This window comes from Callorhinus ursinus, unplaced genomic scaffold (genome assembly GCF_003265705.2).
Source record: "Callorhinus ursinus isolate GAN/ISIS: 27379988/994484 unplaced genomic scaffold, GSC_fseal_2.0 scaffold21, whole genome shotgun sequence".
NCBI lineage: Eukaryota > Metazoa > Chordata > Mammalia > Carnivora > Otariidae > Callorhinus > Callorhinus ursinus.
In genome coordinates this window covers 18014121-18031821 of record NW_027397083.1, presented here as the reverse complement: position 1 = coordinate 18031821, position 17701 = coordinate 18014121, and the positions used below count along the sequence as shown (strand labels likewise).

The 17701-nt window shown below is 36.7% G+C and overlaps 1 protein-coding gene across 1 annotated transcript in view; it reads right to left on the bottom strand.

Moving 5' to 3' along the window:
- Positions 1-17701, bottom strand: part of DCDC1 (doublecortin domain containing 1) — a 464395-nt gene that overhangs the window by 175449 nt on the left and 271245 nt on the right. The window contains exons 18-20 of the mRNA XM_073904565.1: positions 15560-15620; positions 3067-3201; positions 2506-2663 (exon numbers count right to left, since the gene is read on the bottom strand). Coding sequence (XP_073760666.1) covers positions 2506-2663; positions 3067-3201; positions 15560-15620 — 354 coding nt within the window. The remainder of the gene's footprint in view (positions 1-2505; positions 2664-3066; positions 3202-15559; positions 15621-17701) is intronic.

The following is a 17701-nucleotide window of genomic DNA, read 5'->3' as shown; positions in this document are numbered from 1 at the left end:
GAAATCTACACATTTAAAGCAATCCCTATCAAAATACCATCAACTTTTTTCAAAGAAATGGAACAAGTAATCCTAAAATTTGTATGGAACCAGAAAAGACCCCGAATAGCCAGAGGAATGTTGAAAAAGAAAAGCAAAGCGGGCGGCATCACAATTCCAGACTTCAGGCTCTATTACAAAGCTGTCATCATCAAGACAGTATGGTACTGGCACAAATACAGACACATAGATCAATGGAACAGAATAGAGAGCCCAGAAATGGACCCTCAACTCTATGGTCAACTAATCTTCGACAAAGCAGGAAAGAATGTCCAATGGGAAAAAGTCTCTTCAACAAATGGTGTTGGGAAAATTGGACAGCCACATGCAGAAGAATGAAACTGGACCATTTCCTTACACCACACACAAAAATAGACTCAAAATGGTTGAAAGACCTAAATGTGAGACAGGAGTCCAACAAAATCCTAAAGGAGAACACAGGCAGCAACCTCTTCGACCTCAGCTGCAGCAACTTCCTAGAAACATCGCCAAAGGCAAGGGGAACAAGGGCAAAAATGAACTATTGGGACTTCATCAAGATAAAAAGCTTCTGCACAGCAAAAGAACAGTCCATAAAACCAAAAGACAACCGACAGAATGGGAGAAGATATTTGCAAATGACATATCAGATAAAGGACTAATATCCAAAATCTATAAAGAAATTATCAAACTCAATACCCAAAGAACAAATGATCCAATCAAGAAATGGGCAGAAGACATGAACAGACATTTTTTCAAAGAAGACATCCAAATGACCAACAGACACATGAAAAAGTGCTCAACATCACTCAGCATCAGGGAAATCCAAATCAAAACCTCAATGAGATAGCACCTCACACCAGTCAGAATGGCTAAAATTAACAAGTCAGGAAACGACAGATGTTGGTGGGGATGCGGAGAAAGGGGAACCCTCCTACACTGTTGGTGGGAATGCAAGCTCGTGAAGCCACTCTGGAAAACAATATGGAGGTTCCTCAAAAAGTTGAAAATAGAGCTGCCCTATGACCCAGCAATTGCACTACTGGGTATTTACCCCAAAGATACAAATGTAGGGATCAGAAGGGGTATGTGCACCCCGATGTTTATAGCAGCAATGTTCACAATAGCCAAACTATGGAAAGAGCCAAGATGTCCATGGACAGATGAATGGATAAAGAAGATGTGGTATATATGTACAATGGAATATTATGCAGCCATCAAAAGGAATGAAATCTTGCCATTTGCAACAACGTGGATGGAACTAGAGGGTATTATGCTGAGCGAAATAAGTCAATCCCAGAGAAAGACATGTATCATATGATCTCACTGATATGAGGAATTCATAATCTCAGGAAACAAACTGAGGGTTGCTGGAGTGGTGGGGGGGTGGGAGGGATGGGTGGCTGGGTGATAGACATTGGGGAAGGTATGTGCTATGGTGAGCACTGTGAATTGTGTAAGACTGTTGAATCACAGACCTGTACCTCTGAAACAATAATACATTATATGTTAAAAAAAAAAGAAGAAGAAGATGGCAGGAAGGGAAAAATGAAGGGGGGGGAAACAGAGGGGGAGCCGAACCATGAGAGACTATGGACTGTGAGAAACAAACTGAGAGTCTAGAGGGGAGGGGGTGGGGGGATGGGTTAGCCTGGTGATGGATATTAAAGAGGGTACGTACTGCATGGAGCACTGGGTGTTATATGCAAACAATGAATCATGGAACACTACATCAAAAACTAATGATGTAATGTATGGTGATTAACATAACATAATAAAAAAAAGTACAGTAAGAATTTTATTATTCCTTTAAGAGTACTTCAGTCAATAGTTAATTGTCAGCAATTATTATATTAAAATTGCAATTTGTAATGTCATTTTGTGATTTATAACATCAAACCAAACAAAATAATAACACTACTACTAATAAGATACATAAATATTAATTTTCCAATTAAATAGAGGATCAGAGAAATAGTTTCTATTTTCTAACCAAGGATGACTTTCAATGGTTAGCAAAATCATTGGTTAGTTTTATTCTATAGAAATTATGTCAATTTTTAAATTACCACTCCCTAAGACCATCCAAAGTGCATTTATCCTCAGGTCTAAATATAATAATCTTTTCATGGAACACAAAAAGGAATGCCTATATGGGTCTGATGTTCTTAAAGACCTCTTGGTATCTTCACAATTGGATATATGCTTAGTCTCACGTTAATTATGTTATTTCAGAGTATTTTAGTGAGATCCCAGGACAGCAACCCTTCCTAAGTATACTTATAAACAATACCATACATCAAACTTCAATGAAATACACATAAATGTCACCTCTCTTCATCAAATGTGACCCGAAAACGACAGTGCTTGCAAGCCAAAGGGCTTTTGAGATATTTCAATAGTCTCCCAGAAATCAATCTTACATGAAACTGAAGGAAAACATCGAATGTCATTGAGCAATAAAGCTCCGTTCTGTCAGTGCCCTACCTCTGAGCAGAAGCCTTAGGATGTTTCTCTTCCAGTTTCCTCACCAGTGCCACTGTCAGCTGCCTTGTCTCCCCAAGAGAACCTTCTGGCATTAAATGGGTGTCTGAAGGCTCTGGCAGTTGCTTCAGACCCGGGATGCTGGCACTTTCTTGCAAGACCTAAGAAATGAAATAGAACAATAGTGTAGCTAATTTTCATTAAGTGGAAACATCTAAGCTACATATGCCCCCAATTTAAATTACACTTTTCAGGGTTCCTCCATTCTTCCTCATTCAGCACAGAAATCATTTGTATGCGGCCAGAAGATAAGGCAGCAGTCCTAACAAAAGCTACAAGGATATCCACTATTTAATAAAATAATGTTTATATGAGTACATATAGATGTTTATATAAATACAAATGTACATATAGATATTTATATTATGTGTATGATTTTAAACAATTGGTATCATTAAGATGTGAATTTGTGCTTGTCTCCTGCAAACAACTTGAACATTTTCTCTTTTCAAAAATACATTTTAGAGATCTATTTCTGTCTTGCCTCTGGCTCACTACACTGACCTCTTCTGCTAAGCTGCTACCATGTTCCTGATGAGTTGTAGTCCGGGCACCGTGGTGAATGTGATACTCTCTCTGGGTCACATCCACTTGTGCAGTTAGCTCCTCTAGGTAGGTCAGAACAAACTGAGGATAAGCCTGTAGGAAAGGAAAAAAAAATAAAAGTAGTACTAGCCTTGTAAGTAACAGCCAATAATCTGTACAACTGGAATGATGGGAGGATAAATTAAATTCATAGCAAAAAGTTCTGACTAATGAAGTGCACCTTATTATCTATTTCAGATCAAAATCAAGCCAAATAACTTTAATATTAGGATTTTCAGTTAGTTGTTTAATCTGATCAAGTTTAACTAGATTACTAATCTTCATTCTTAGATGATAGTATTAAAATATTAAAGCCATCTTATATAATAATAATAATAGCTAACATTTATAGAGTTATTTCTACATACAATGTGCAATTGCTGTATTGTCTGGGAATATTCAGTTCTGCTCTGGAAGACAAGAAGACAAATGGGATGGATAAAATGCATTAGCTGCATTAACCATAGATAAGTAAGTTAGTAAGCTGAGGAGTATCAGACAGAGAGTAAGGAGAACATAAATTGATGAACACAGATAGAAAGGGGTAGAGGGGCAAAAACAGGCATTTAATAGTCATGATTTGCTAAATAACAAACGAAGCAAGAAATACTTATGACACATTAAGTATAAATGAAGCACCTGAGACACACAATAATTGTGAGATCTTTAATTGGCCACCTATTGCCAACTCTGATTTTGGATTTTCAGCCAAATCAAACGCGTATCTGCCTGTCAGGTTAAAGGCGGAGCATAGCTATTGGTCGAGCGTACTTGCCAACAAGCTCTCTTATGGAGCAAGTGTGTGTCGTTTCCTCAGACACCTTTAGTATGTTGGGCTCCCTTGTTCAAATTTCCACTCTGGTCCTTGTAACCACATCATCAACAGGGAAGAGTGATGCAACAGAGAGGATATGTCAACTTTGCCGAGATTCAGGTATTATGACTCTTTAACACACTTACACTTTAAGTGTGTTTACCTAGCCCACCTCTCTTCCCATACATTTTGCTTCATATTTGAAATTGATTAAATAAACTGTGATCTGAACATTTTATTTGGTCTGTGAACCTTTCTGTTCCATGAAGTCTATGATAGTCTATCTAGGAGCATACTTAGAGACTATTATTTCATCAAAGTAATTTCCACAAGACAATATATTTACATTTTAATCCTTGCTACAGCCCTTTGAAATGGATACTATTATTTTGTCCATTTTAAAGATAAGGAAACAGACAAAGGGAGGTTAAGCAACTTGCTCAGTGTCATCCAGCTTGTTTACTAGCCCATAAAACCTAGACATCCTTCCTCAAGTATGATATAAATTTGTTTTTTCAAGTGTAGAACTAAAGTCCTGACAAAAATATGAAGAGGTGTTCAGGGGGTAATTAAAGGGTACTAAAATCCTTATATTGCTCTGGAAAAAGAGGTATTGAATAACCTTAAACTTTTTTTAGAAGCTATATAACTAAATACGGATGTTAAAAATGCAAGGGGCTCCAGAACCTTAAATGCATATTACTAAGTGAAAGAAGCCAACCTGAAAAGGCTACATATTGTATGATTCCAACTACATGACATTTTATAAAAGGCAAAACTGTGGACATAGTAAAAAAAAAAAAAATCAGCAATTGCCATAGGTTAGAAGGAAGGGAAAGATGAATGGGCAGAGAACAGAGAATTTTTAGGGCAGTGAAACAATTCTGCATGATACTATAATGGTAGATGAATGCCATTATACATTCATCCAAACCCAAATATACAACACTATGCGTGAACCCTAATGTAAACTATAGATTTGGGGTCATAATGTGTCAATGTAGATTCATCAACTGTAACAAATGACCACTCTATGGGGCATGTCGATAGTGGGGGAGGTTGTACATGTGTAGGGAAATAGGGTATATGAGAACTCTTTGTATTTTCCATTCAATTTTGCTGTGAACTTAGAGCGGCTCTAAAAAATAAAGTCTATTAAAAAATGTAAGCGACTCCACCAAAAGTACAATGACAAAAGAAAAATAGCTAAATTATACTACATCAAAGTTTAAAACTTTTGTGCTACAATGTCATCAAAAACTAAAAAGGCAACCTACAAAATGGGAGAAAATATTTGCAAATCATATGTCTGATAAGGGATGTGTATACTGAATATATAAAGAACTCTTACAACTCAATAATAAAAAGATAAATAACCCAATTAAAAAATTAGCAAAGGATCTGGGTAGAAGGTAGTTCTCCAAAGAGGGTATACAAATGGCCAACAAACACACGTAAATGCCACGGCTCTGATTCTGACAGTTGTAAATCCCTTGTATTCTGATAGTAGGTTCATGTTTTGCATCCTCTAACAGAGTTGGATATTTCATCTAAGTTTACTTCGGAGGTATATTTCCCTCTTATTGGAAAAAGGCATACCTGGAACATGGGAAACTTCAATATATATTCAATGAGATGGATGAGGCCATGCCCAAAAGGTAGACCCTTGATGTATCTGAATATTCTGCTACACATAGCAGAAGCAAAGACCAAAAAAAGAAAAAAAAATGTCATGGGCTTTGCTTCCTGGAGTAGACAGTCTAGCTAAGGTGGCAGACATGCACAAGTAACACAGAGTGATGAATTCTATTATTCATCCTCCCACCATGTATTTGGAGAGATTTATAAATTGTCCTGGCATTTTCCCTTTAGAATCATTCTAAACCATTTCCATCCCAGGTAATGACTACTCTAACATTTTGATACCATAGTTCTTCAGTATTCTCTACTCGAAGACCAAGTTACCTTGATCTCTAACCAGGCACCTACCAGTTCAATACTCAGACCACCAATATAAACAATTCCCTCCTCCAAAATCTGGAATGCTAATCTTCTCTTCTAGGGAATCAGCAGCCTAATCTTTGGACTTTTTCTCCCTTCTAGTGCATCTGCTCATCACTCCAAGTTGACGTCTAATGTCTTAACCCTCATTTTTCCCAAGTCCCTCAGCCCTTTGGGCTTCATTGTATTTTTCTCATTTGAATCCACTTTTACGGCCAGAAGATAAATTTTAATAATTTTTATAACAATAATTGGATAATAATAATGTATTTACTAAAACATCTTTGATCACATCATTCCCACTTTAAAAGCTTTAACTACTACCCCCAGTACACACTGTGTTATTCTGGTTTCAAATTCCAGCTGTGCCATTTACCAGCTTTGGGGCTGTAAGTTCTATTCCACTGAGGGAGAAGTTTTCTATGAAAACTAAGAATCTTCTTGAAATCTCATGCTGACCAATATCACCCTCAGCATACAGTGATAACTCTCTGGTTGCTAAATAGGGTCCCATCCATTTGTGATATTTTTTCAACACTATGTACATTAGAAAGTCCACATATTTGACCAAACTTGGGGCTCCACAGAAATACTCATGTCCTCATGAAAAATACAGCCAGCAGGTCTACAGAATCTTTCCTGGAATGTTTTATACTCTAGATGCTCTATCTCCTCCTGGTCAGTACATGATCAGTCATATTTTTAAAAAGTGATTCTTTTTTTTTCTGATTATAAATGCTTTTAGAAAACTTAGAAAATACAAAGAAGCTTAAAGAAAATAATTATTCATCCTCCTACCACCTGTTTTATGTAAAAACTTCCAGTTTTGCTTCTACACACACACACACAATCTTTGATACAGTATAAATAAATGTTTTATCTGATTTTTCTCAAATCACATTAGCATTTTCCTCTGTCATCATCAAATATTCTACATTATTTGTAATACCAACACATAGTATCCATAATAAAGACCTACCATAATATATTTATACAATCTCACTGTTGATTACTTTATCTATTTTCAATTTTCACTATTATAAACAAAGCTCTAATAAATATCCTTAAAGATATATTATGATATATACTTTTAATTAATTCCTTGGGGTAAGTTGTTGTAAGTGGAACTTCTGAGTCAAAAGGAATATGTGTTTTTATAGATTTTGATAAATATTGCTAAACGGACCTTCAGAAATATTATCCCAGTCTCCTAGGTAGCACCCAATGTTCCCTGCCTCTTAGTATTCATACTCTTGTGTGGTCCCTCTTACATTATAGCAGGATTGGTATATGTGGCCCAATGTGATGCCAAAAGTGTTGTTAATGTCTAATGAGATTGGGTTATGATAGACACTGTAGCTTCCATTTTGTTCTCCTGTTACATGGGAGATCTGCTTCTAAGCATACTTACATTGCTATTGACAAGAAGCTTCAGTTCCTTGGTATATGGGTATATTTATATATATATATATTAATATATATAATGGAATGTTACCCAGCCATCAGAAAGGATGAATACTTATCATTTACATCAACGTGGATGGAATTGGAGGGTATAATGCTGAGCGAAATAAGTCAATCAGAGAAAGACAATTATCTTATGGTTTCACTCATATGTGGAATATAAGAAAGAGTGCAGAGGATCATAGGGGAAGGGAGGGAAAACTGAATGGGAAGTAATCAGAGACAGACAAACCATGAGAGACTCAACTATAGGAAACAAACTGAAGGTTGCTGGAGGGGAGGTGGGGGGGGATGGGGTAATTGGGTGACGGGCATTAGGGAGGGCATGTGTTGTGATGAGCACTGGGTGTTATATGCAACTGATAAATTATGGAACTCTACATCTGAAACTACATCTGAAACTAATGATGTACTATATGCTGGCTAATTGAATTTAAATTAAAAAAAAAAAAAAGCAGATCTTTGATCTTAGTAAAGTCTCAGATGACTGCAGCCCTTGCTGACACCTTGACTGCAGCCTCATGAAAGACTATGTTAGAACTATCCAGCTAATCCACTCCCAGGTCCCTGGACCACAGAAATTGAGATAATAAATATCTGTTGTTTTAAGTCACTATGTTTGAAGGTAATTTGTTACACAGCAATAGATAACTAATACAAACAAAATACCAAAAAAAACCCCACAAATATAAATACAAAAAAAAGGAAATGTACATGTTTGTTTTCTCACATTTTCATCAACATTGGATATCCCTGGTTTTATATCTACTGATATTTAACAGGGAGAAAATAATGTCTCATTGTTTTACATTTCTTTAATTTCTAGGGAGGCTGAACTTTTTTATTTGGTTTGGCTCTTCTAATTTTTCTTCTCTCACATATTTCCTTTTCATGTTCTTTACCTATATTTCTATTGAAATGTTTATCCTTTTCTACTTGCTTTATCAAGCTTATTATATATTAAGGGTACTATCCTATCTCTGACATTTATATTGCAAAGATTTCCCCTGTCTGTCATATTTCTGTATTTACTCTTCCTTATGCTATTTAAGATTTAGGAGTTTTTAAAATTTTATATACTCAAAGTCTTTAGTCGTTTTCTTTGTGGATTCTATGTTTGCATGCTCATAAAGATGTCTACTCACCACTAGTCTGGGTTAGATGCTTTGGGGTTTTTTTTTTTTTTTGCTTTCTTTCTTTAAATAAAATGAATTAACATATAGTGTATTATTAGTTTCAGAGGTAGAGTTCAGTGATTAATCAGTCTTATATAATACCCAGTGCTCATTACATCATGTGCCCTCCTTAATGTCTCTCACCCCATCCCTCTACCCCTCTCCCCTCCAGCAACCCTCAGTTTGTTTCCTATGATTCAGAGTCTCTTATGGTTTGTCTCCCTCTGATTTCATCCTGTTTTATTTTTCCCTCCCTTCCCGTATGATCCTCTGTTTTGTTTCTTAAATTCCACATATGAGTGAGAACATATAATAATTGTCTTTCTCTAATTGACTTATTTCACTAAGCAAAATACCCTTTAGTTCCATCCATGTTGTTGAAAATGGCAATATTTCATTTTTTGATGGCTGAGTAGTATTCCACCGTGTGTGTGTGTGTGTGTGTGTGTGTGTGTGTGTGTGTGTGTATTCCACATCTTCTTTATGTTTTCATCTGTTAATGGATATCTGGGCTCTTTCTATAGTTTGGCTATTGTGGACATTGCTAATATAAACATTGGGGTGCAGGTGCCTCTTTGGGTCACTACAGTTGTACCTTTAGGGTAAATACCTAGTAGTGCAGTTGCTGGGTTGTAGGTTAGCTCCATTTTCAACTTTTTGAGGAAACTCCATACTGTTTTCCAGAGTGACTGCACCAGCTTGCATTCTCACCAACAGTATAGGAGGGTTCCCCTTTCTCTGCATCCTCGCCAACATCTGTCATTTCCTGACTTGTTAATTTTAGCCATTCTGACTGGTGTGAGGTGGTATCTCATTGAAGTTTTGATTTGGATTTCCCTGATGCCTAGTGATGTTGAGCATTTTTTCATGTGTCTGTTGGCCATTTGTATGTCTTCTTTGCAGAAGTGTCTGTTCATGTCTTCTGCCCACTTCCTTGATTGGATTATTTGTTCTTTGGGTGTTGAGTTTGACAAGTTCTTTATAGATTTTGGATGCTAGCCCTTTATCTGATAAGACGTTTGCAAATATCTTCTCCCATTCTCTCTGTTGTCTTTTGGTTTTGTCAACTGTTTCCTTTGTTGTGCAAAAGTTTTTTTTCTTTTTTCTTTTTAAGATTTTATTTATTTATTTGACAGAGAGAGACACAGCGAGAGAGGGAACACAAGCAGGGGGAGTGGGAGAGGGAGAAGTAGGCTTCCCTGAGCCGAAGGCAAACGCTTAACGACTGAGCCACCCAGGCGCCCCAAAAGTTTTTTTCTTGATGAAGTCCCAATAGTTCATTTTTGCCTTTGTTTCCCTTGCCTTTGGCCATGTGTCTAGCAAGAAGTTGCTGTGGCCAAGGTCGCAGAAGTTGCTGCCCTAGTTCTCCTCTAGGATTTTGATGGATTCCTATCTCACATTTAGGTCTTTCAGCCATTTTGAGTCTATTTTTGTGTATGGTATAAACAAATGATCCAGTTTCATTCTGCATGTGGCTGTCCAATATTCCCAACACCATTTGTTGAAGAGACTGTCTTTTTTCCAGCAAATATTCTTTCCTGCTTTGTCAAAGATTAGTTGACCACAGAGTTGAGGGTTGATTTCTGGGTTTTCTATTCTGTTCCATTGATCTATGTATTTGTTTTTGTGCCAGTATCATACTGTCTTGATGATTATAGCTTTGTAACAGAGCTTGAAGTCTAGAATTGTGATGCCACCAGCTTTGGTTTTCTTTTTTGACATTACTTTGGCTATTCGGGGTCTTTTCTGGTTCCATACAAATTTTAGGATTATTTGTTCCAGCTCTGTGAAAAAAGTTGATGGTATTTTGATAGGGATTGCATTGAATGTATAGATTGCTCTAGGTAGCATAGACATTTTAACAGTATTTGTTCTTCCAATACATAAGCATGGAATGTTTTTCCATTTCTGTGTCTTCCTTGATTTTTTTTTGAAGATTTTATTTATTTATTTATTTATTTATTTGAGAGAGAGAGAGAGACAGCAGGAATGGGGGTGAGGAGGGCAGAGGGAGAGGGAGAAGCAGACTCCCCACTGAGCAGGGAGTCTGATGTGGGACTCTATCCAGGACCCTGGGATCATGACCTGAGCCGAAGGCAGAAGCTTAACTGACTAAGCCACCCAGGCACCCTAACGTTTAAATCTTTAATTTAGCTGGAACTAGTGGATTGCATAAAAGAAGTAATCTAACTTTGTCTTTTTACAAATGAATAGAGAAATGGTTAACTTTAAAAACAAGCCAAATAAAAGACATAAAACTTATCCAAGTAAAAACAATATAACAAAATGCAATATTATATTTAAATTTGTTCATTATTATTATCATTAATAGCTACAAATTATCAATTAGCTAGAATCAATATGCCAGAATCTATTGATAGGCCAGAATCTGTGTTAAATACCCAAAATGTTAGTATTAATATCTCCCATTTGCAGACAAATAATGTGAATCTTGCAAAAGGCTAAATGATTTCTATAATGCCACACAACTAATAAGTGGTGGAACCAAGATTAATTATTAATATCCTAAAGTAATTCTGTCTTCTTTTTTTAATAAATGAAATGAGCTCCATTTATGATCCAGCCGCAAATAATTATCGAATTATTCTCCATTTTAACCTTAACTAGATGGATATAATTTTGGATGTGACTAAATTTAGGTCTAATCAAAATTTCTAAACCTCTAAAAGAATAAAATTCCTCATTAATAGTTTTGCTCTGTGAATTGTAATAAAAAAAGAACAACAATTGTGTTTGGGAATGGAATATTAAAATTTTTAGAATCAAAATCCTCTTAAAAGTTATTGTGTTTGAAACACAAAAGTATGAATTATTTGCTAGCTACTGTTGGGAATGTACTATTGGGAATAATTAGGAAATTATAAATTGCAAGAAACGGAGGTAAAAAAGAGTAAAAGTGGATATTTAGGACCTGAATTTGGGGAGAGAAAAGAAAATACACTTATACCTTGGTCCCGCTCTTCTGTGTCTGTTGGTGGGAAGGGCAATACTTATATAGGACAGAATTATGTTCTTGGGTCCTACGAGTCAGCTCTGTTTAGGTATATCTCAGAAGGAAGTCCTTGTGTGCAGATACAGGCCAAAGAGCTAGAAGAATATTTTAGCCCAGTCTCAAAATTCTACTTTTCTTTTTTAAGATTTTTATTTATTTATTGAGAGAGAGAATGGTAGGGAGAGAGCATGAGATGGAGGAAGGTCAGAGGGAGAAGCAGACTCCCTGCCGAGCAGGGAGCCCGATGCGGGACTCGATCCCGGGACCCCAGGATCATGACCTGAGCCGAAGGCAGTCGCTTAACCAACTGAGCCACCCAGGCACCCTCAAAATTCTACTTTTTATGGAATGCCTGGGTAGCTCAGTCAGTTAAGCATCTGACTCTTGATTTTGGCTCAGATCATGATCTCAGAGTCATGAGACTGAGCCCCATGTCGAGCTCCACACTGAGTATAGAGCCTGCTTAAGATTCTCTCTCTCCTCTCTCTGTCCTTCCCCCTGCTTTCGCTCTCTCTGTTCCTCTCTCTCTCTAAAAAGAAAAATTCTACTTTTTATTTTTACCAAGACGTATAAGTAGTCTTGGTCTTTATGTGACTTCCTCTCCACTAACCTCTCCAGAGCTTCTGGCTCAGGAATGTAGTAGAGTCAGAAACAGGACAAGGGGAAAGCTAGGGTGAACCTCAGAATGAAGTTGTATAAAGGTTATTTTTTTAAAATGCTTTGACGTTTGATGCCTATGTCAAATTCCCAGCTTAGGAGCAGAGCTAAAAGTATATAGTCCAGGCTGAGTTAGTGAGTGGGTTGGAATTTTAGCCAGTGTGCTAACAAATAACTACTCAAGGAAATGCTATTATGTTAATTTTCAAATTTAAATTGTATCCAAGTCGCTAAATTTCTAAAATGGTGCAGGTCATGAAATAACGGCTCAACAGTGTCATTCTAGAGCACTAGAGAAATAAAGTTATTATTTTATCAGCCAGGGTCCAGTCAGGAGATATAAACCACATAGTAATTTAAATACGAAAAGTTTAATATAAACAATTAGTAACAGAGGATTAGTGTCAGGAAATTGTCAAGTAAGCGTTAAAGAGAACACTGAAGAAAATGTGACTAGCGGGTGTGGAGTACCAGTACTGCGAGGCCTGAGAGGGAATGCTCACAGAAGAGGCCTGACCCAAGGCTGAGATCCAAACCACATCAAAAAGGGCAAAGCCATGGTTCACTGCATGTTGAAGAAGTCCCTGAGGCAGATCACACACAGGCTTTACTATGAATCTGCCTTTGGAGAACCAGGAGAAGCTGTCCACAGGGAGGTGCCTCACTGGTGACAGACACTCCACTATAAAGCCACCCACGAGCAACATGCTTCAGGAAGCCATTCATATGAGGGTGTCCCACTGGCAATACTCTGCCATGAAGCTGCCTGAGGCAGGTGCCTGGTGAAAAATTGAAGATCTGGAGCTGAGAGGGAATACACTGATAACTGTCATGCTCTGTGTTATAGGTTGAATTGTGTCCCCCCCAGAAGTCCACTGAAGTCCTAACACTTGGTACCTGGGAATGAGACCTTATTTGGAAATAAGTTCTCCGCAGATGTAATCAATTTAATATTAGGTCCTTAGGGTGGGCCCTAATCCAATATGACTGGTGTCCTTAAAAGAGAAAAATTTGGACACAGACACATGCATGAAGGAGAACGGCCTGTGAAGATTCAGGCACAGAGGGACATGGCCATGTGAAGATGAAGGCAGAGATTGGAGTTATGCTGCCATGGTCGAGAATGTCTGGGACTGCCAGAAGATGGAAGGGGCAAGGAAGAATCTTCCCCAAGAGGATTCAGATGGCACACAGCACTGCTAGTACCTTGATTTCATACTTCTGGCCTCCACAACTGGAGAGAATAAATTTCTGTTGTTTAAGCCACCCAGTTTATGGTACTTTGTTACAGCAGCCCGAAAAAATTAATACATATGTACGTCCAGTTTCATTCATCTGAGTAATTCAGCATTTCCAAAATCATAATGGTGGGATCCAGAAGCAAACACTAACAGATACCATGTGGGTTAATCTAATTTTTGCCTTTCTTAGTTATTGATGATTGATTAACATTCCATTTAGATTTGGAGTCACAGAACCGGAGGAAAATCTTGAGAACTCAAGGCCAATATCCTCATTTTATTGAAGCAAATTTTTATGTACATATAATACACATACCGAAGAGTACATAAATCATAAGTATATGATTTTCACATTTTCACAATCCATTTTCACATAGTGAATACCTGTTTAATTAACCACCCAGGTCAGGAAAGGGAACCTAACAACACAGCTGAAGCACTTCTCACAGCCCCTTTCAGTCACTAACCTCCTTCAACTATAGCCACTCTCCCGACTTCTAACACAATGGATTTGTTGTTTTTGCTTGGTATTAAAGTTTAAATAACTGTAATCATGAAGTGTACATTCTCCTACATCTGGTTTCTTTGTAAACCATTATATTTGTGATATTCATATACATTGTTATGGGTAATTGTAGTTTGTTTATTGGCATTGCTATCCTCCAGAGTCAGAAAACTAAGGCCCATGATCCAAATCTAACTGACCACCTGTTTCTGTAAATAAAATTTTATTAAAACACAGCCATACCATTTATTTACATATTGTCTATGGCTGCTTTCAAGCTACAAAGGCAGGGTTGAGAAATTGGGACAGGGATTGCATGGCTCACAGAGTGCCAAATCTTTAGTATATGGTCCTTTACAGAAGTTTTCCAACTCTGCTATATAGTATTCCATTGTGTGTGTATATATATATATATATATCTCCATTTATTCTGCTGATAAGCATTTCTATAATCTCCATGCTGAGACTACTACAATTAGTGCTGCTATTAACATTTTAGTAAATATCTTTACCTTAAGATAAGTAATTAATTCTCTTTAACATTAAACTAGTAGGGGAATTGCTGGGTTGTATAGACATGTTCAACTTTAGTAGCTATTGCCAGTTTTCCAAAGTGCCAATCTCCTCATTTTAATGACTAAGAAAATCTATGTGGGTATCTTTTTGATATTTACTGCAGCATTACTCACAATAGCCAAGATATGGAAACGACCTAAGTGCCAACTGATGAATGGATAAAGAAGATGTGATATATACAATGGAATATTCATCAGCCACGATAGAGAAGGAAATCCTGCCATTTGCTATGACATGGATGGACCTTGAGGGCATTATGCTAAGTGAGATTAGTCAGACAAAAGACAAACAATGCATGATATCAATTATATGTGGAATCTAAAAGAGCTGAACTCATAGAAACAGAGAAAGGAATGGAGGTTACCAGAGGCTAGAGGATGAGGGAATAGAGATATTGTTTACTGGTGTAAATTTGCAACTATTAGATCAATAAGTCCTGGAGATCTAATGCATAGCATAGTGATTATAGTCAACAATAATGTATTACATATTTGAAAGTTTTTAAGAGAGTTAAATCTTAGTCTCCACAAAAAAAGACATGATAATTATATGATGTGATAGAGGTGTTAGTGAATGCTATGCTAATATCATATTGCAATATATAAAGTAACAAATCAATATGTCGTGTGTCTTCAATTTATACAATGTTATATATCAATTGTACTCAATAAAAATAATTAATTTAATTTAATTTAAAATTAATAGAAAAAAAAAACAGTGCCCTGAAATGTTAGGTCATATCATAATGATGAATTGGAAAAAATTATTTTTGGTCTTGGAAAACTTGTATTTTAAAGTCAAAACAACCTCACAGGAAAGTATTGAGTTAAGTTAAATTCTAAACTTCTGGGCACAGGGAAATACTGTGCTGAAAAAGTATTTCTTTCTCTCGACAATAAGAATATTTATAAGAATCTGGGAGTGGAAAAATTTAGGAATAAAAGCTGTGGCTTACAAAGTCCTTACCTTAGAATAAATGCAGCTGTCCGTTCCAAACACCCACTTCTGAGAATTATTTTCTTTATGTCTGTAATGGAAACGTAATTTAGAGACTGACAATTTTTCACCACACTAAAACATTTTATAGGTTTCAAATGAAAGGATCGTTTTCCATATCCCGGCAGGAGCAGGACTGCCCAGATTCTCCCGAGGTTTCCACCGTTCTACCGCCATCACTGCAGCTGAAGCCTTCCTTCCCCAAGGCAGCCTACCGATTTCCTTCGTACCCAAAGTGGCGGTGGTGGTAGTGGTGGCGGTGTGTGTATTACCCATGGCAACACTGGTTAGGAGTTTTAGAGAATAAAGGGAATCAGTAAAAATATTCTAGAAATTTCTATCCTTCCCAAAGATCCTCTTTCTATGAGACAGAAAGAGGCTTAATTAAGCATAAGGATTAAGAGGATAGGGTGGAAAAGGGTACCATGGAAAATTAGGAACCACAGGCACCGGTTTCTGAAATGACCAGAAAATTTTATTAAGGAATATCAGATTTCTTAAACGAAGTCTCAGTAAAAAAAAGAAAAACGACTATGATGAACTTAATCATGCCTAAATTAACGAATCATGTATATTAATATCATTAATATTTAGAAACCTTACAAAGGTAGGACAAATGAATTAAATGAAGTGTAATGGGATGTTAAACAAGGCTTTTCCTACTGCCTCTGGGTTTTGACAGAAACTTCAATGGCTGGGAATAAGAGGTGTCAGGCAATGCTCTATTCTAAAGCAAGGCGCCTTATGATCTGGGTAGAACATGTCAAGGCAGCAGTACAAAACTGGCGGAGTGTGCATTAGCCTTTTACCCATATCCAATTTATATTAGAAAACGTGAAGAGTTCTTGGGCATGTTGAGATAGATGCTTGATAATACTGTAGGTTTCCAAGCCCCTATCCTCAGAATTTTGATTCTGAAGGTCTGGACACCCCCAAATCTGTATTAACAGGTATTGCAAGTGATTCCAATCGTAAGAACTCTAGGGAATTTGGATGTGTGTGGTCTATGGATCAGACTTTTTTTAAAAAACATTGAAGTACAGTGATGAGAGCAGTGGGAGAAGGAAAGACCACATACTAATTATGAAAGGAGAATTGATTTGGTGAGTGAATAAATGGGGTGGAGATTAGAGACAGAAGGCAAGGATAAGTCCCAAATGTCAAATTTGGGTAAAGAAGGAAAGAACGTGACACTATGAAAAGAAAGTGAAGTTAGAATGGAGAAGAGGAAGCAGGGATGTGAGAAAACATGAATACTTAGAGGTGAACTTTTTTTATGAAACATCTTTCAAGGTCTAACTGATCCCTAAGCTAAGAATCTCGTTATCAGGCTTTAGACAAATATAACTGTTGTTCTATTTCAGCACTGGGTAGGATTGGGGAAGTATTAGGGGAATTAGTCCTTCTGGAGACCTTTTTATGTTGTAATTAATAAAAGAAAAGAGAAGCTTTAAAAATTTTTTTGACTTAGGGTCCTGAACTAAAATGTATTTTAATAATGACACTCATTATCCAAAACAACAACACATAGACTGAGAATTTGAAGGGAACTGAGATGAATAAAGTAAGATACAGAGAGATGAAGTGAGCTGGTCAAAAATCACAGAGCTAGATAATATCAAATAGATACTAGAACCCAGAGCCCCTGAATTTCAGCTCGACATCTTCTCAGTTAGATTGGAAAAGTACAACACAAATTACTTTGTGTTACTTGAAGATTAAAAATGGAATCAACAGTTTAGTCTCACTGATTAGAATTTGAGGCATAATCTTAGTGACTTAAAACACTTTGGTATGAACATACATTTTTTTATACAATTGTGTTCATATAATAACTAAGTATTCTCATACTATACAAATTCTCCTGAGGTACTAAAAAAGCTCAGGTTTCAACAACTAAATGAAGAAATAATAAAAACAACATTATTGCTGGTCTTTAAGGTTGTCAACCCCAAGCTTATAACTACACTCTTTTTAAAAATAATAATAAAGCGACTGCTGTAATGCTTTGATGGAAATGTGCTGGGATTTGATAAAACTTAGATCATTTTAATGCGGAACAGCTATAACTCAGGACAACATTATTGCTTATAGGCAATTCCTCCTGTTGCA